At 40.1% G+C, this 19,835-nt stretch overlaps 2 protein-coding genes across 3 annotated transcripts in view; one reads left to right on the top strand and one right to left on the bottom strand.

The window, feature by feature from the left end:
• agbl1 (AGBL carboxypeptidase 1) overlaps positions 1–19,835 on the bottom strand; it is a 746,393-nt gene that overhangs the window by 136,638 nt on the left and 589,920 nt on the right. The gene's annotated exons all lie outside the window — the stretch shown is intronic.
• Positions 17,116–17,988, top strand: LOC144463629 (uncharacterized). Its single transcript, XM_078168393.1, has one exon. The coding sequence runs from the start codon at positions 17,116–17,118 to the stop codon at positions 17,986–17,988; it is 873 nt and encodes a 290-aa protein (XP_078024519.1).

The raw sequence follows: 19,835 nt of genomic DNA, 5'->3' as shown, positions 1-19,835 counted from the left end.
TTTTCATCTTTTTCATATCTTTTACCGTTTTTAATCTGTGCCTCTGAAAGTACCATGAGCAAATGTGGAGAAATTGTCAGCTGTGAGCTAGAGTGGAGAGGGCTCTAAAATCGTCTAAAACATTTGTCTTTAACTGGCTGCCAAGGCGACAATTTTCACTGTACATACATAATTTCTTTTTTTTATTTTATTTATTTTTTTTATCTCCCTTTATTCACCATTTAGTGCATACAAATATATATAAATATAAACAAATATAAAGACAAATATAAAGATAACAAGCAGTGGTATTGCTTGCAACAAGCAGTGATTAACAAAAAAAGGCAGATGTAAACAAAACAAATTCAAACAACAACTACAATAGCGACAGTAGTAGCAACACCAAAGAAAAAGAAAGAGACAAAACTAAAGTAAAAAAAAAAAAAAAAAGACAAAATTGAGATAAACAAAACAAACAAAACAAAACAAAAACAAAAAAGAATCAGGTAGATAGTATGATCTGTTAGGGTTCAAATTTTGGGTTCCAGATGGGTTTTGTTTGGTGGGTTCTGTCTGTTGATATGTTTCCACATACATGTTTTATTTTGAATTTGTATTAAATGTATCCAGATTGCCAAGTAAGTAAATGGAAGGAGATAGCGGGATGTTACAGCCAGTGAATTGTGATAGTATGGTGGCTACTTCTCTCCAGAATTGTTGAATTGGTGGACAGAGCCAGAGTGCGTGGAGGTGGTCATCTGCTGTATTGAGTGTACAATGAGTGCATGTGTCTGAATTGGCCAACCCCTTTAAATGCATTTTGTGTTGTGTGATGTGAGATCTGTGGATGATCTTCTATTGTATTAGTCTTATGGTAGTGTTCCTGGACATATTGAAAATGTTGTTGCAAATGTTATTCCAGAATTGGTTGTCAGTGTTAATGTTAAGATCTTTTTCCCATTTGTTTATTGGAATATGATGTGTATTGTCAGTGGAGGATATAAGTTTATACAGTTTTGAGAGTGTTTTTTTTTTTCAGTAGTGGTGTAAATTTGGTGCTTCTAGGCCTCCTTGACGTTTGGATTGTTGTAGTGTGGTAAGTTTTATTCTGGGTTTTTTGTTTTTCCAATAGAATGTTGTTAGTGTGTCCAGTGTGTTAAACCATTGTGCTATAGGTTGGGTTGGGATCATTGTAGTAGTTGACTCTTGGTAATATCATCATTTTTATTGTGGCTATGCACCCTATAATTGAAAGTGGTAGTGTCATCCATTTGTTTAAGTCGTCTTGTATTGTTTTTAGTAGCGGAGTGAAGTTCAAGTGGAACAACTCTGACAGCTTGGAGGAGAATTTTATGCCTAGATATGTGATGTTTCTGGTAGGGGGTGGTAAGTGAGGAATCTGTGATGTTACATGAGAGCTGTCTCCGTTTAATGCTAGGATGGTGGACTTGTTCCAGTTCCAGTTATTGTGCAGTCAGAGATATTGGAGTATGTATTGACAGTTTAGATAAGTTCTTTGATTGATTTGTTTGGGTTCTGTATGAATAAAAGTACATCATCTGCATATAAGCTTATTTTATGCGTCATGTTATTAGTGCGGATACATACATAATTTCTAACAAACAACATTGGAAATTTTGTCCTGGTTGCACTGGTGTCAGGCGCGCCAGATTCATTTCAGAAGTGGGGGGGGGGGGGCAAAAAGTGCTGTGCGTCTGGGGCTTGTCACCGTGTGGGCGTGGCTACCTGTGTAATGTCCAGTTAATAATAGGGACTAGTTAAAGGTGCGTAGTGATCAGAGATTGAAGTACAGCCTGAGTTGAGTGTGAGCTTGCGCAACAGCGGCAACAGTGTGTTTTAGTGAAAGCAGCAGTATCTTGCAGCAAGTTACACGCTTGTCCTCTCTCATTAAAAAGATGGTGAAGAAAGACAAAGAGTCAGATAATATATTTAATCACAAACTTTATCTTGGGAGGAAAAAAGCAAACAATTTATTTCTTAACAGTATTTGGATGAAACCTGAACACTTTGAACCCTTTATGGATAGGGCTGTACCCAAATATTTGGATATTCGAATATTCGTTTCTATGGGTAGGTATTTGTTATGAAAATTTGGTATTCAATATTCTTTTTTTTTTTATTTTCTTTTATTTTTTTTTACATATTTTTATATAGCTGTTTTTTCATTATCTTTTGAATTTAATATGAATTATAGAACCGTTTTTGTTAACGTTTGTTTCCCCCCTTTTGAACAATTAATTATTGTTTAAAATTTCAACAAGTTTCTGGAGTGCATGACACAAAGTGTGTTTTGAAAACGACCGCGGACTGTCACCTGCTCAACGCATCATTACCTTCGGATGCCGTGACAGTTATAGCCTAATGATTATAATAGCAATAATGTCAAAATATCATTTACAGGTCCATGTGCGGGTCCCGCGGGTTACGGGTCGACCTGCACATCACTACTGAGCTCAGTCTATAAGGCTGTACACACAACAGTAAGGCTATAGACATTATATTCTATTCAGGCCGGCAGAACCAGCAGCGCATCGGCTCTACAGTGCACGGCACTGCTGATTAACCATTTTATTGCAGCACAGAGTGTCTGCCAGCAACCAATTACTTGCAGAGGCTTCCTACAACTTGTTTCAACGGTTCCGATTTAATCAGAAGACAAATTAAACAGGATGACTAGCCAATGTGAAAATCAAAAGAAAGCATAGAATAATGTACTGAAGGAGACTGTTGTGCCATCACATTTTTTGTGGTTTGAAAGCAAAGATCCGGCCGCTGCTGTGCAAAACTCCGCAATACAATTCTCAAACTTGATTGAAAATCTATTTCGGAGTGGGGCTGGTTCGGAACGGCTGTGTTTCGGAATGGAGGGCTGTCCCCTGTTGGAACATTGTGCGCACACAGCCCTTCACCACCTGGATCATAAAATAAACACCTGTTTTATTACATAATCATGCTTCCGTGTTGCGCCATTCATTAAGATCCTATTTCTGTCATTCAAATAACAAGAATTGTGGTTTAATACTCTTAATTGTAACAGCCAACTTATTGAAAAATGACGGGTTTAAATCATAATTAAAATCCCGTCATAATTTAAATCCCGTCCCAGACATAATGTGCACGGGCTCGGGCCGGGTGTGCCTGCTCTCGCCCTGCAGCTACGCGGAGTCCCTCCTGATCAAAACGCCGCTCCACATCTGTGCGCAGCAGGTCCAGGGCCTCTGTAGCCTACGAAGTCAGGCAGGCTGCATATCACATCAAAAGCATAGATCTATGCATTCATGATATTCAAGAGATAAATGTAAGTCAGACAAATTGAGTTTAAATTCAATTCTTTATTTTTTGTTTTATGTTTGTGTACTACGGAGCCACGGAGGGGTATTGAGAAAAAAATAAAACACACCAGCGCTAGAAATGTTTGATTGCGAACCAGATAGGCCTACAATTTGGCTCACTTTTTGATTTATTTCTATTTTTTATAACTGGGGAGTTCTTACAGTATGGTGCCAGGGTTAGTGGGGATTACTGCTAGGTGCTGTTGGATAGAGCCAGACGGCTGAGAGTCTACCCGGAGCCTGCCGAGGATGCTTGAGGCTTTACCGGGCTGGTGAGGCAGTAACAGGTGCGCACAATTGAGTGCCTGTTGGAGGCTCTATCTTTCTCTCTATGGCCCCTCTCTGTATTTTACCTACCGTATGAAGAAATGAAGAGTGAAAGTCTTTTTTACCATAAGTAATGTAATATAGGGACCTTTGATTCAGCTTAAAAATAATGTGGCAGGAGGGTAAAAGTGGGGGGGCCAATGGCCCCCTGGCCCCCCCGCTTCCAGCACCGTTGACTGGTGTCACCATCGATCACTCACACTTAGATATTTGGGTCAGTGAGCTCCCAAGCGAAGGGATTGCCAATTTTTTTCTCATTCACTCCCATATAAACTGAGAGGAGAAATTTCTAGAAAGCAACTGAGGGGCAATACATCTTTAACTCGCGACCAAGATCACATTTTTGACTCCACAAACATAAGAACTAAATGTCTGCGTTGGGGACGAGTGTATCTCTGCTGGTGTGCTCAGACTGACGCTTGGACCCACGGTTTGGGAATTCAAGGGAGGAGTTCCAGGCATTTTAAAGCTCTCTCTCCCTTTCTGTGCCCCTCAACTGCATGCATCTCATTGATCATCATAACAACGCCTTCACTCTGACACACAGGCCTGACACACGCCTCTGTGTGTGTGTGCATGTCTCACAATCTTGAAAGGACAGATTGCAGCAGCAGAATCTCTATTTTAAACAGTATCTACACATTATATATCAGTGTTTTCCATCTCTCACATACTACTACAGCCTTTATTACTGATAATACTGTTGCTACTTTTGTGATTATGACCGTTAAATACATATTGCAATGTACTGTAATATTATACACACATCATGCTCAGTAATTGTAGCACATGTAGTACGCAGCATGACAAGTGACTTACTTATCAGAGTATCCCTTAGGTCAACAGTCGAGTCACACACACAAACACATTCACACCCCAGATGCAACCTCCCATGGCATGGGGGGGGGGGGTTCATTTCTTCAGCAGTTTGGATTTCAGAAGTCATCAAAGTTCCACTCCCACATCATGTCATCTGCCTTTTACTAGGTAAATTTATAAGGAACGACACTGAATGTATGTGGGTATTTCTCATCATCACACACGCCTGACAGTACACACGTTCACCAAACTGATCAGCTCATTCCTACAACTTCCTAAATAAATGCCTGATAGCAAAAACATGTAAATTCAAGATTTCCAGGTCAAACTCTTATGCCTCATTTAGAATTTGAATCAAATCTGTTACTACAACTATGCTGCAGCAGTACATGTTCAAATACATGTTGGCCTGCTCAGTTTTTCCACTGAAATTAACTTGTGTCTGCCTGCTGTGTCTTATATCCTCACAGCAGCCAGTACACATCAATCAAGCTTTCACTAGGTCACATGATTTCAAATGAATATGGATCTGTTGTTTGATCATCACACATATCAAAGTTTCATTAGGTCACATGGCTTATGTCTACAACTTTCAAAATATAAGCTCACACCACCTTCATAAGAACCCTTTATATTTTTTTAAATGAACTTGAAAATGATGGCATTCATTAAGTCTTCAACAGGCCAAGAGTAAGTAAGTAACTTAAAAAATGACCTTAAAAGTATTTCCATTCATTTTCATCAATATTATTTCTCTATTTATCATTACAGTGTATTTCATGTCAATGTGGATGTTTTGGAGAAGACATTTTGTTTCCAGAGCCAACATATCACAGTTACATTTTAGTTAATACACTGGTTGAAAATGTTGTGCAAAAAATTTCAGGACATTCATTTACATAACTAATTGTTTAACTTTATTGTTCTTGTGGAAAAAAATACCAATTAACAGTCCTACATTCCCTCCCTCTCAAACAACAATTAAGATTGGATTACTGTTTGAACTTTTGTCATGTCCCTAACATAGACTACTCAGACTACAGTACGTCTTGGTCAGAGCACACATACATAAAAGAAAATTAAAACAAAAAGTTTTATCGACATTTCTACCCTAACGAATAATTCACACTGTCTGCTGAGCTGGAGGCCGAAACGGCAAGACTCCGAGGTCCCGCCCAACGTATATATATAGCAGATATCAAAACAAACAGGGACACAGGATAGAAACTAAACTCCAGACCACAGAGATTCAGTTTGAAGCTACAAAAGCACTGTGAGCTGAACACAAAGGCAAGGCAAGGCAAGTTTATTTGTAGAGCACAATTTGTACACAAAGTAATTCAAAGTGCTTTACAGAGCAAGAAAATGCATTAAAATCACAATACAAAATAAAAACATAAATAATCATTATAAAATGAACTTTAAAAGAGAAGAGTGCAGATAAGATCCTTTCAGTCATATGCACAGTGAAATAGAGCTGTTTTGAGCCTAGATTTGAACATTGTCAGAGTAGAGGCCTGTCTCACATCTTCAGAAAGACTGTTCCAGATTTTAGCTGCATAAAACTGGAATCCTGATTCCCCATGTTTAGTCCTGACTCTGGGCACCAGCAGGAGGCCAGTCCCTGAGGTCCTCAGAGTCCGAGATGGTTCATATGGCACTAACATGTCAGAGATGTACTTTGGTGCTAGGCCGTGGAGAGACTTGTACACAAGCAGAGCTGCTTTAAAGTCTATTCTCTGAGCCACAGGAAGCCAGTGTAGAGACCTGAGCACAGGACTAATGTGCTCGTACTCCCTGGTTCTGGTCAGGACCCGAGCAGCAGCATTCTGGATGTACTGCAGCTGTCTTACGGCCCATTTGGAGAGGCCAGTGAGCAGGCCGTTACAGTAGTCTATCCTATTAGAGACAAATGCATGGATAACTCTCTCCAAGTCAGGTTTAGACACTATACCTTTGATTTTGGCAATGTTTTTTAGATGGTAAAAAGCTGCTGATGTTATTGATTTGATGTGGCTGTTAAAGTTCAAGTCAGAGTCCATTATTACCCCGGGATTTCTAACCTGATTTGTAGGTTTTAGAGAGAGAGACTGGAGGTGACTGCTGACACTTTCTCTTTGTTTCTGTGGACCAAATAAGATGACTTCAGTCTTGTCTGAATTTAGCTGGAGGAGGTTGTTTTGTATCCACACACTGACCTGTTGGATGCAGTGACAGAGTGAATCCACTGGTCCATATTCACCTGCTGTCAGTGAGACATAGATCTGAGTGTTGTCTGCATAATTGTGGTAGGACACATTATTACTCTGTATTAACTGGCCTAAAGGCAGCATGTAGAGATTGAACAGAAGGGGTCCCAGGACTGACCCTTGGGGCACCCCACAGGTCAAGGCCATGTGGTCTGAGACACAGTTACCAATTTCAACAAAGTACTTCCTGTCTTCTAGATAGGACTTCAGCCAATTTAGGGCAGTGCCAGAGATGCCCACCCAGTCCTCTAGTCTCTGTGAAAGGATCTCATGATCGACAGTGTCAAAAGCAGCACTCAGATCTAGCAGGACTAAAACTGAGACTTTGCCTGCGTCAGTGTTCAGGCGGATGTCATTTGTCACCTTAATAAGAGTGGTCTCAGTGCTGTGATGGGGTCTAAAACCTGACTGGAAAACATCAAAGGAGTTGTTCATTAGGAGAAAGTCAGTAAGCTGTTGGTAAACAACTTTCTCAAGGACTTTGCCTAAAAACAGCAGATTTGAAATGGGCCGGTAGTTGTTCAGTAAAACAAACAAAACACCTTTCTCTATGGATGCATAAGTCATAACACAGTTGATGGCAAATGTTTTGCCTGTGTGGGGATGGGAGAAATTACTAGTTTCCATGGTGTTATTAAACTGTTCACAGTTGCCTCAGAGGTAGATGCCCTTAGGAAGGGGATGTAAGTGTGTTTGTGTTTCTTGACTGGATTTCGTCTTGTGGTCAAAATTGGCATGGATCAAGTTATCTCTTAATTTTCCCCCATTTTGTTTACAAAGAGAGGTGGATAGGAGAAAGTAGGAGAATGTTCCAGGTCTGACTTTGGCAGTGTGTTTTTTTTTTTGTTTTGTTTTTAAGATCTGACTGCAGTAGAGTGGACTTTACTACTGGACTTCTACTCTTTTTAAGTAAATCCAAGTGCCTCTGTTTTTGAGCCAGTTCAAATGCTGTGATGGGTATCCCCACTGTGCAAATCTATTTTTCATATCCATGGCCTTCTCCATAAGGTCCTCCATGGAGTGACAAATCCTTCCCAGCCAAGAAAATTGACTAATAGGGAGACCCTTTTTCAGAGGGGAGGATGAAGTCTTGTAGCCAGCAACAAGGTGTTTTTGTCAGTGTCCTTGTTTTTGTTGTAGTGATTGGGCCACTGTTTTTATAATCCACGTCTAAGAAATTCACTTTTTTCAGTACTGTCTTTTGATGTAAATTGTAGGTTACTATCGAAACTGTTAAAAAGAATGACAAAGTCTGTTATTTCAGCAGGACTTCCATCATAAATACAAAGGATCATCTCTGAATTTGTAACATTCTACACATTCTAATCCCAAGTCATCATTGATTGATAATATTTTCATAAATGTAACTAACGGGAAAATAGTTAGTGGATTATTACTGACTGATGGAAGTGATCATTTGCCTGTTTTTGTTGTGTTAGAAATGAACAACAAGTTAAAAGTAGGAACAAATACACAGACTAGTAATTTAGTTACAATTAGTTAGTTCAGGACCAGACATTAAAGAATGTTAAAAGAATGGTTTGATATCAATAAGTTAAAATTAAATGAAAATAAAACAAAATTTATGGTCTTTGGTGGTGTTGGGCCTAATTGTGAAATGAAATGAATCCTAAATGGAGTTGAAATTGAAAGAGTTTATGAAACTAAATTCTTGGGAGTAATTTTAGATCATAAATTCAGCTGGAAGCCACATATAGAATATATTAAACAGAAATTATCTAAATCTATTGGTGTTATTTATAAAACTAGGGATTTGTTGAACAAGAAGTGTCTGCGTATATTATATTTTTCACTTACAATGCCATATATGTCATATTGTGCTGAGGCTTGGGGAAATGCATACAGAACATATATAGACCCTAAAATTAAACTCCAGAAAAGAGTTAGTTATCAGAATAATAAATAAAGCTTCCTATCGTGAAACCACTAACAAATTATTTATAGTCTCGCATCTTAAAATTCTTAGATATTGTATACTTGAAAACATTAGAAATTTTTGGGAGTTAAATTATGGAATCGGCTTTGTGATGAGTTGAAATTGTGTAGATCTCTGTTGAGTTTCAAAAAAACATTGAAAGGTAAAATAATAAAGGATTACAATGTATAATGATTGAATTGTGAAATGATTAAGAAGAAGAATTTAGAGTAAATTTTGTTCTGTTTTTTTCTTTGTATTACTGATATTCTGGGTTATCTTATGGATGGTACAGGATAGGCAAAAATAAACCTCGGCTTCAGCCTATTCCTTTTTCGGTTACAGAGTTTGTTAAATTTTGTTGTGAGAAAATGTGTAGTGCAAACATGTATATAAATGTTTTGTCAGTTGATTGCACACAATTCAAGTATTGTATATTGTAACCGAAATAAACTTTCATTCATTCATTCATTCATTCAGTCATTCATTCATAATGGCGTGCCTTCAGTGGCCTTTTATGTCTATATATTACCTCGTGCCTCTGTTGTTGACATTCCGGGATGCCCCAACCAATGCTAGGATGTCAACAAAAGCACAAGGTTAGGTTTAGAAAAAAATCCATCATAGTTTGGCTCTACATTCATATAGGAAGCGAACATCAGGCTCCCAGGTGAAAGTCCATGGACCCATCCAGCACCTTTTTTTATCTGAAAGGATGCAGAAGTAGTAGTAAAGAAATGTACAGGAGAAGTATAATTACTTTATGACCTGTTAAAAACTTAAATGAAGTCTGTAGATAAGAAGAGATCTGTAGCATTTCTATGTGGAGCAGACTAAAATTAGAAGAGTTTTTTTTTTTTTCAATTAAGTCCAATTATTAAGACTTTGGAAAAGCTTTATTTTTTTCTCTTAATTTGATCATAGAACCATCCAGGGGATTTTATTTTGAAAATCCTGCCTTGTCCAGGGCTGTCCAGTAAAATCCTCTTACCATCTGAGGGCTTTTATTTTAAAAATCTAGCCTTGTTCAGGCCCTCCATAAACTCTGGTTACAATCTGGGTGCTTGTATTTTTAACATACAGTGGGGTCCAGGCCCCCCTGGAAAAATGCCAGTTATCTGGGAACTTTTATTTTGAAAAGGCTCATGAACAGTCGCTCCAGATCGCCTCACTCACGGCGGCCCTTCAGGACACGGTGCACTGGGATCCCAGTGCTTGGCCTCCACCGTCCTCCAGCTCAACACCGGTGGTCCTGGGTAGAGGTGGTCGGCAGGGGTAAGAGAGCCCCTGGCTGTGTTGCCTCAGCCTGTCAAACCGCTACAGCGCCTTGGCATTGGACGGAGATCCACGCTGGCCCTGCAGATGCTGCCGCTGCGGCTCCTTCCCTACCGACCGGTGCTGCTCCAGCCGCTCCCCGCTTGGAGGGGTCGGCCTCGGCATCTAATGGCACTGTGGCTCCCTCTCCGCCGAAGACGCTCCGGGGGACTCCTCTCCCACAGCTGGGATGGCGCTCCTCCTGCCGGGGCCGGGACTGCTGAGTTGCCGCAGCTCCTGCCCCCCCGGTCACGCAGCATGGACCGTCCACCTGCCTCATGTGAGTCCCCCAGTCCCCATACTGTTCCTCTTCGTCCTCTTTTCCCCCCTTCCACCGTGTTGTTTGGGGACAGCATCATCAGGAATATTAGTTTTTTCAATGCCACAACTCACTGCTTTCCTGGAGCCACAGTCCTGGTCATCCTTGACAAACTTCCGGAACTGCTTCATTTACTCCCTTCCTCCATAAACAGGCTGATTTTTCATTTGGGCTTGAACGACATGGCTCGCCGGCAATCAGAGCTAACAAAAATGGATTTTGTTGCTCTTTTTAAACTGTTTTTATCAGCGGTCCCCTGCCAACACTGTCCTGCGGTGCAGAACACTTCAGCAGGCTCCTTGCCCTGAATTCCTCGACCCAGGCTGCCTGTAGCACTTATGGATTTACTTTTATCGACAATTTTAAATTATTTTGGAACCAGTCCCCTTTTTACAGGGCTGACAGTCTCCAGCCGAGCAGGCTGGGCAGCCGCATGTTAGCGCCTAACATTCAGCACGCTGTACAGTGTGCCCCATGTGACTGACAGTTATGTACATCGGAAGCACACGCCCCCCTGCTTTCCTCCTTGCTTCATCCCCAACCCATTTCCACATCCATATGCATTCCGGTCAGAACCTCAAGTAGATTTAATAGACCCGCTTCACCATGGACCAATAGTAACCCCAAAAACTTAGTTCCTGTCACACCTGTTTCACACTCACCACATGATGAGCGCGCGTTCGGCACGAACATTAACTTGGCCGTGCTGAACGTGCACTCTCTTTTAAATAAAACTTTTATCATAAATGACCTGATTTTAGATAACAAGTTGGACTGTATTATTTTAACAGAGACATGGCTTGGCACTGACACACCAGTTGTTCTCACCGAGGCCTGCCCACCAAATTTTAATTTTTTATTTTCTACTAGGGGAGGTAAAAGAGGAGGCGGATCTGCTTCAGTCACCAAAAATACAATAAACTCTACTGAAGTTTCTTTTAACAGCTACACATAATTTGAGTATCATGCCTTTGTTTTTAGCAGTCCTCCTATTCTTTGCATCACAGTTTACAGACCACCCCAACATTCCACCTCTTTTATCAGTGAATTCTCAGAACTATTAACAATCATACACACCACCTATAACAGAATTTTAATAACTGGTGATTTTAATTTACATGTTGATAATACCTCTGATCCAATGTCCAGAGAATTTTTAAAGGGCCAGTGTGTAATATTTGGCATGGTTTATAGTCAAATCTGAATCTGAATCTGAATATTCTACCCATTAATATGTTTATATAAGTGTATAATTGCTATGAAATAAAATTTGTTTGGTTTTCGTAGCCTTATAATTATGCTTTTATATATATATATATATTTAGCAAGGGCCTTGCTTTAGAGAGGTCGCCATCTTGCGCCGCCATGTATGTACGGCAGACGGAGCGGACAATCCAGCCAGCCAGAGAACGCGTTTATAAACCAACGAAGACAGCGGAAGGAAGGAAGAAGGAGGAGGAAACAGCAGAGAGTGTTAGTAGTTCGTCGATACAGAGTAGTGAAAAGTTTTTTTTAGTTATAAAGTTTGCGAATGGACCACACCACGCAACAGGAGAGAATGAACCCGAACCGTCATCTGCGAGGAAAAGAAGACGCAACTTCACTCCTTGTGATGCACTCTCTGCGGCGCTTTTCCTCCTGACGATATATCTCCCCAACGATGGTAGCACCGAATCCCATTCTGTGCAGCAAAATGGGAGCGGAGGATTCAGCCTCTCTTCTCGCCCGCTCAGCATCCAACACATGGAGTTCCTCATCTGTATGCTCCGGCTCAAACAGGTATGGCTCTGGATCTGTGTCCGCTACAAGAAACTCTTCAAAATCGCGTTCAAAGTCGTCCACTGCAGCTACTATAGTCCGGAGATATTGCTAGGTTAAATAAACAGCTGAGTTTTGTTTACAGGCTACGCTGTCAGTCAGTGTGCAGGCTGGAGACTGGTGGAGCAGAGAGGGGAGGGCTGCCCGGCTTGTTACTGTAAGTGAGTATGTGTGTATGAAGTGTGTGTGTTACGCTAGAAGAGTCAGAGTTTGGGATGGAGTCTTTTACGTGCTACCCCCTGGAGTGTTATCGGAGTTTTTGGAGTGCTCAAATAAACGGGCCTTTTTCCCAAACGCTACTCTGGTCTCCTGCTCGTGAGTGATTCATTACAATATCGTAATATGGTTTAGATTTCTAAATAAACATTCACCTCGTCGCTAGATAGACCTACTCCTGAAAAACTCGTGTCTGCGCAAGGCTTTTTGTCCCTACGAGGCCACCGTCATTTACCCGACGGGAGGGGTGAGCGAGTGAGCCCTGCAATCTAGAATTTGACCACTGATGTCACTGTTTTCAACGGTTTTCAACCCATTTTACACACTGGCCCTTTAAACCTTTTAACCTGCATGGATTTTAAACAACACGTCACACAGCCAACTCACAACAGAGGACACACCCTGGACCTGGTCATAACCTATGGCAAAATCCAACAATAAAACAGTCAAACAGGCAAGAATATCCCACTTTTTAAAACTCATTTCAGATCATAAAAACAACCCCAAATTCCTTTTCTCCACCTTCGATCTTTTAACCAACACCAATGTTAATAAACCATCCAAGATATCAACAGACACCCTCTGCGAGGACTTTGCAGACCACTTCAGAAGTAAAATCGATGATATCAGATCCAGTCTTTTATCTCAACAGAAGGTAATTTTTAACACACCTGAACAGTTGCTTTTATCCGAGGAAACACTGCAGAGTTTTGCCCTGGTTGATGCAAGGACACTTGGTCGAGTTTTCTCCCAGGTAAACCCAACAACCTGCCTTTTTGATCCGATTCCCACATCACTTTTAAAAACATTTTATGGATTCTTTGAGGAACAGATTTTAAGCATAGTAAATTACTCTCTTCAGACGGATGTCTTCCCCGCTGCCTTCAAAACACCAGTGGTGAAGCCCCTTCTGAAGAACAGTAATTTAGATCCCAACATTTTTAATAATTACCAACCAGTATCCAACTTACCGTTTTTAGGTAAGATTTTAGAAAAACTGGTTTTTAACCAAGTAAATGATTTTTTTTAAAAAGAAACAGTATTTTAGAGAAATATCAATCTGGTTTTAGGATGAACCACAGTACCGAGACAGCCCTTTTAAAGATTTTTTTTTTCACAGTCTTTGTACTACTGGATCTAAGTGCCGCCTTTGATATAGGAGATCACCACATTTTATTAAACAGACTCAGAAACCTGGTGGGCCTCTCTGGTACTGTTTTTAACTGGTTCAGCTCTTATCTCACATATCGATGTTTCTTTGTAAGTATGGATACATGTTTCTCCAGAACACACGAAATTAGGTGTGGGGTGCCCCAAGGGTCAATTTTAGGTCCAATTCTTTTTAATCTATACATGCTTCCCCTTGGGGACATCATCAGGAGGCACAGCATCAGCTTCCACAGTTACGCATATGACGCACAGCTGTACATCGCCATGTCTCCTGATGACACAGGGCCAATTGATACCCTTTTTAACTGCATTTTAGATATCAAGTCATGGATGGCAGTGAATTTCCTACAGCTCAACCAGGACAAAACAGAGGTTTTAATTATTGGTCCTGAAGGCAAGAGAGAGAAACTTTTACCAAAACTACAAGATTTTAAACCTTCACAATGTGTAAAGAACCTGGGCATCATTTTTGACTCTGAGCTTAGTTTTATTCCACACATAAAAAATGTAACAAAGATAGGTTTTTATTATCTTAAGAATATAGCCAGAGTCCGCCCGTTTCTCTCTGAGGCTAACACGGAGGTGCTGATGCATGCTTTTATCTCTTGTTGTTTAGATTATTGTAATGCCCTGCTCTCTGGTCTTCCCAAAAAGACCATCTCTAATCTGCAGCTACTCCAAAACTCAGCCGCACGAGTGCTGACGAAGACCAGAGGGCATGCGCACATTACACTGGTTTTAAGATCACTGCATTAGCTCTCCATGTGTTTCAGGATCTTTTTTAAGGTTCTTTTATTAGTTTTTAAATGTCTTAACAGTCTTGGGCCATCTTATTTATCTGACCTGCTTTTATCATATCAACCCTCGCGGATCTTGAGGTCCTCCGGCACCGGCCTTTTAATTGTTCCAAAAGTCAGTACAAAAACCCACGGGGAGGCTGCATTCAGCCATTATGGCCCACACTTATGGAATAGCCTGCCGGAGAGCATCAGGGCTGCAGAGACTGTTGATGTTTTTAAAAGGAGGCTCAAGACTCACCTTTTTAATTTGGCTTTTAACTGATTTTTTTTTACTCTTTTTATATTTCTATTATGTTATTTTAATCTCTAATGTTTTTAAATTATTTATTTTTAAATCTTTATGCATTTTATTATTATTACATTTCTAAATCTTCATTTATTTATTTATTTATTATATTATTTTAATCTTTAATCTCTAATTTTTTCTAAATCCTTAAATTTTTATGCATTTTAGGTCCATGCATGAAGTATAATTCATCTGTACTGTTCACGTTGTGTAATGAAAAATCCCACTTTTGGAGGTATTTCCTATTTCATTGTCGTAAGACGTGTAATGCAATTCAGCGCGTCAAAGCATCCGCTTGTTCCTTTATCCAACTTGTACAACGAAAATTGAAAAAGGAAGTCGAGAACCGGAAACAGCCTTCAAAGTAAAAGTTGCGCATTGTTGTGAAGCGTGATGGCTGCAGCGGTCAATTTAAGGAGAGCGAAACGAAATAAATACAACTAACAACGAATAGCCTAAATAATTAACATCATTCATAACTGTTATACAATGATATTTCCACCACTTTCTCACAACTGAGAGAGATGATCACCGGGGATTTTCAAAGTAAACAGACCATGTTTGAGATGCACTGCTGCTGCAGTCATGAAGTAAGTCAAACTTTGTTGTTGTTGATCTTATCCACTAAACGTCTCCAACCCAACACTGTTTAAATTGTTGACCTGCCAACAGTGTAGCTAACTGCTAGCTACAGAAGATAACCAACGCTAACAATGCTAATTTGTTTGCAGGTAAACTAGCTAGCTGTTGTAGCTAATAAACAGCCGTTGTATGCTAACCTTAACTTACTCGTTTGTTATTATCAGCTGTTTTGCACCTCATTTGAACATTTGCTCATAAGTCCATGTGAAATGTCTACATTTATGGTAGACCTTACTGGTCATATAAGGACATAGGAGTGTTTTGATATGCATTTTTGATTTATTAAACTCTAGTGTGGTCTGTGTTCACAAATGTGTATATTCTGATCTGTCATACTTTTCACATTAACCCTGCACAATTGTACAGCTCTGTCACCCATGGTAAAACAATAATATTCTGCATATTCTGTATATACTACACACACTGTTTCTTATTGTAAATCACCAGGGCAGGGGAAATATACCTGTCCTCTGGGATCACAGAGTTCAGACAGTCGATGACTGAAAACACCAAATATTAGATATGACTAAAGTTTGTTTTAATTGGTCAACTGATCTTTGGTCCACTAAAGTTGGGGGACTTTGGTAAAACTAAAGCTACAATTAATACACTGTTCATCTGCGGATGTACAATAAACACCATTAAAGTAAAGAGGAAAGATGAACCTCGGTCATATATTGTCTTTATGCAGTCTTTATGTAAAACATCTGTTTTAAACCTCACAAAACATTTTCTTTTATTACAGAGTTTCCAGAGGACCAGAGTATAGAGCTTGTGAGACACTAGGAGAGGCAGATGTGGATGGAGTGTCGCTCACCTCAGAAGGAATGAAGGAGTTTCAACATGTCTGCTTTCTGAGTCCCAAACTGTTTACAAACTTAATTTACTGGATGATTAGAAGAGATGGTTAATCTTTGTACAGTGCCCACATGAAACATGTACAGTAGCTCATACTGGTCCCAGAAAATGAAGTCATTATAAATCACTGTGGTATTGTATTTGTTGTTTGTATTCATCAGTGATGGTGTACACAACATGGTCTACTTATGTCAGTTAAAAATGCAGCAATTCATGAAATAAAGTTAATTTTACTGGTTAATTTTAATTTTACTTTACTACTGTATTGTACTATCTCTTGCCATAGTTAAAAGCCTATTAAAATGCAAAATGCCTTAAATAAGTGGAGGGAGTTATCAAATACCCACTAACTTAAAGAAATGGTGTGTTGTAGGACGTGTATAAATACAATTCAATGCAAGTTGCCAGAAGCAAGATCTATAGTATTTTAAATATATAACAATAAGTGATAAGATGCTAAGAAATTTGAATTTGAACAATAAGTCGGTTACACAGCCTGTCCAGTGGCACCCTGTTCCCATGTCACTGCAGAGATGCAATCAGCTGAGTGTCTAAGTGCAGGTCAGTGAGGTTAGGACTCACAGCAAGTTTCATGCTATATAGTCATTTAAAATTGTCAATACATTTTAGTTAATAAACAGATCAGTCAGGTTCTGGGTTTCATAAAACCATGTTTAATCCAGAAAAATTCACATAACCCTGCACAAATTCACATGCACAATGAATACATTGTGCATTTGTAATGCAACATTTCTAATTTAACATGTTTGTGCATTTGTAAGGAAATACCCTTTTTCTGACGTGCTGACGTATTGCGGTTTCTGTGACAGTGTCTCTGTACTGCTCTGGTGAATTCTGCTAGCCTGCTTTCTCACTTCAGTTGCTTTAACGTCTACTTCAAGTCTTAACCCACGGTGGTTCTGTTTAAGCACTTATAGCTCTCCTCCTTTCTACGACTTTCTTGCTTATCTCTTAGCTGTTGTTTGCACGTTACTAGCCTTGGTAGCTACATTAGCTTTACAGTTAGCGATGGCTTCTCCTTCTGCTCTTTCTTGCTCGGTGTGCCAAATGTTCAGTTATGCCTCTGCCTCCTTTAGCGACAGTGGTAATTGTAATAAGTGTAGATTATTTGCTGCGTTGGAGGCGAGGCTTAGTGAATTAGAAGCGCAGCTCCACACCATGGAAAACCATTCAGTAGCTGCGGTAGTTAGCCAGCCCCCTGTAGCCGGTGCGGAGCCACATAGCATAGCTTTAGCCTCTGCTAACTGTCCTCCGGCAACTCCCGTGCAGCCAGGAGGCTGGGTAACTGTTCATGAGAGGCGCAGCTCCAAGCCGAAGCCCACGGCTCACCACCAGCCTGTTCACGTTTCCAAACGCTTTTCCCCACTCAGCGACACACCCGCTGAGGATAAAACTCTGGTTATTGGCAGCTCTATTCTGAGGAACGTGAAGTTAGCAACACCAGCGGCCATAGTCAAATGTATCCCTGGGGCCAGAGCGGGCGACACTGAGTCAAATTTAAAACTGCTGGCTAAAGCTAAACGTAGATTCAGTAAGATTGTTATTCACGTCGGCGGCAATGACACCCGGTTACGCCAATCGGAGGTCACTAAAATTAATATTGCCTCGGTGTGTGAATATGCAAAAACGATGTTGGACTCCGTAGTTTTCTCTGGACCCCTCCCAAATCTGACCAGTGATGACATGTTTAGCCGCATGTCATCATTTAATTGCTGGCTGTCCAGGTGGTGTCCAGCAAACGATGTGGGTTTCGTTAATAATTGGCAAACTTTCTGGGGAAAACCTGGTCTTATTAGGAGAGACGGCATTCATCCCACTTTGGATGGAGCTGCACTCATTTCTAGGAACCTGGCAAACTTTATTAGTAAATCAAATCCCTGACAACCCAGAGTTGAGACCAGGACTCGGAGACGCAGTCCTATACGCCTCTCTGAGCTTCTAGTTCAGTTACCCAGCCATAGTTTTCATAGTTTTATACAAACGGTGTCTGTCCCCCGACCACCTAAATTATTTAAATCTAAAATTAAACAAAGAGGAGTTGTGCATAACAACCTCAAAAAAATTACAACCTCTTCTGTGACAGAAAGACAAAACAGGAGAATTAAATGCGGACTGTTAAATATCAGGTCTCTATCGTCTAAAGCAGTGTTAGTAAACAAATTAATATCAGATAATCATATTGATTTACTCAGTCTCACTGAAACCTGGCTGTGTCAAGATGAATATGTTAGTCTTAATGAGTCCACTCCTCCCAGTCATAATAATACCCACATTCCTCGAGGCAGCGGCCGAGGAGGGGGAGTTGCAGCCATTTTTAACTCTAGTCTGTTAATCAGCCCTAAACCTAAACTAGATTATAATTCATTTGAAAGCCTCGTTCTTAGTCTTTTACACCCGACCTGGAAAACCTCGCAGCCACTTTTATTTGTTATAGTGTACCGTGCTTCTGGCCCGTATTCTGAATTTGTATCTTGAATTCTCAGAGTTTTTATCCAGTTTAGTTCTTAAATCAGATAAAGTTATTATTGTAGGCGATTTTAACATTCATGTCGACGTTGATAATGACTCCCTGGCTACCGCGTTTATCTCATTATTAGACTCCATTGGCTTCAGTCAGGGTGTACATGAACCCACTCATTGTTTTAACCATACCCTCGATCTAGTTCTGACGTATGGAATTGAAATTGATAACCTAAAAGTCTTTCCACAGAATCCCTCGCTATCGGATCATTATCTGATTACTTTTGATTTCTTTTTACCCGATTACATGCCACTCAGCAACAGTTACTATACTAGATGTTTATCAGATAGTGCTGTCGCAAAATTTAAGGAAAAGATTACTCCGTCGTTAAATTCAATACCAAGTCCCTCAGTAACAGAGGTTTCCTGTACCGACTTTGATCATTTTGTCGATAGCGCCGTAGGCTCGCTGCGAACAACACTTGACTCTGTAGCTCCTCTTAAAAAGAAGTTAAAAAAGCAAAGAAAGTTCGCTCCTTGGTATAACTCTCAAACCCGTAAGTTAAAACAAATATCGCGAAAATTTGAAAGGAATTGGCGATTGACCAAACTGGAAGAATCTTGTTTAATCTGGACAGACAGTCTCAAAACTTATAAGAGGGGCCTCCGCAATGCCAGAGCAAACTATTACTCAGCATTAATAGAAGAAAACAAGAACAACCCCAGGTTTCTTTTCAGCACTGTAGCCAGGCTGACTGAGAGTCAAAGCTCTATTGAGCCTTGTATTCCTTTAGCCCTTAGCAGTAATGATTTTATGAGCTTTTTAATGACAAAATTCTAACTATTAGAGGCAAAATTCATGACCTCCTGTCCTCAGATAGTACCTATCTAACCTCAAACACAGCTGTAAGACCTAATATATATTTAGATTGCTTCTCCCCAATTTCTCTTCAAGAATTGACAGCAGTGATTTCTTCATCTAAATCATCAACGTGTCTCTTAGACCCCATCCCAACTAGGCTACTTAAGGAGGTCTTTCCTTTAGTTAACACTCATATATTAGATATGATCAATATATCCTTATTAACAGGCTATGTACCACAGTCTTTTAAGGTAGCTGTAATTAAACCTCTACTAAAAAAGCCCACCCTGGATCCAGAGGTGTTAGCCAACTATAGACCAATATCTAATTTTCCCTTTATGTCAAAGATCCTTGAGAAAGTAGTCGCAGACCAGCTGTGTGATTTTCTCCATGATAATAATTTATT

The sequence above is a fragment of the Epinephelus lanceolatus genome, chromosome 5, assembly GCF_041903045.1.
Source record: "Epinephelus lanceolatus isolate andai-2023 chromosome 5, ASM4190304v1, whole genome shotgun sequence".
Taxonomy (NCBI): Eukaryota; Metazoa; Chordata; class Actinopteri; order Perciformes; family Serranidae; genus Epinephelus; species Epinephelus lanceolatus.
Note: the sequence above shows the minus strand (reverse complement) of the source record. Positions and strands in the feature narration are given on the sequence as shown.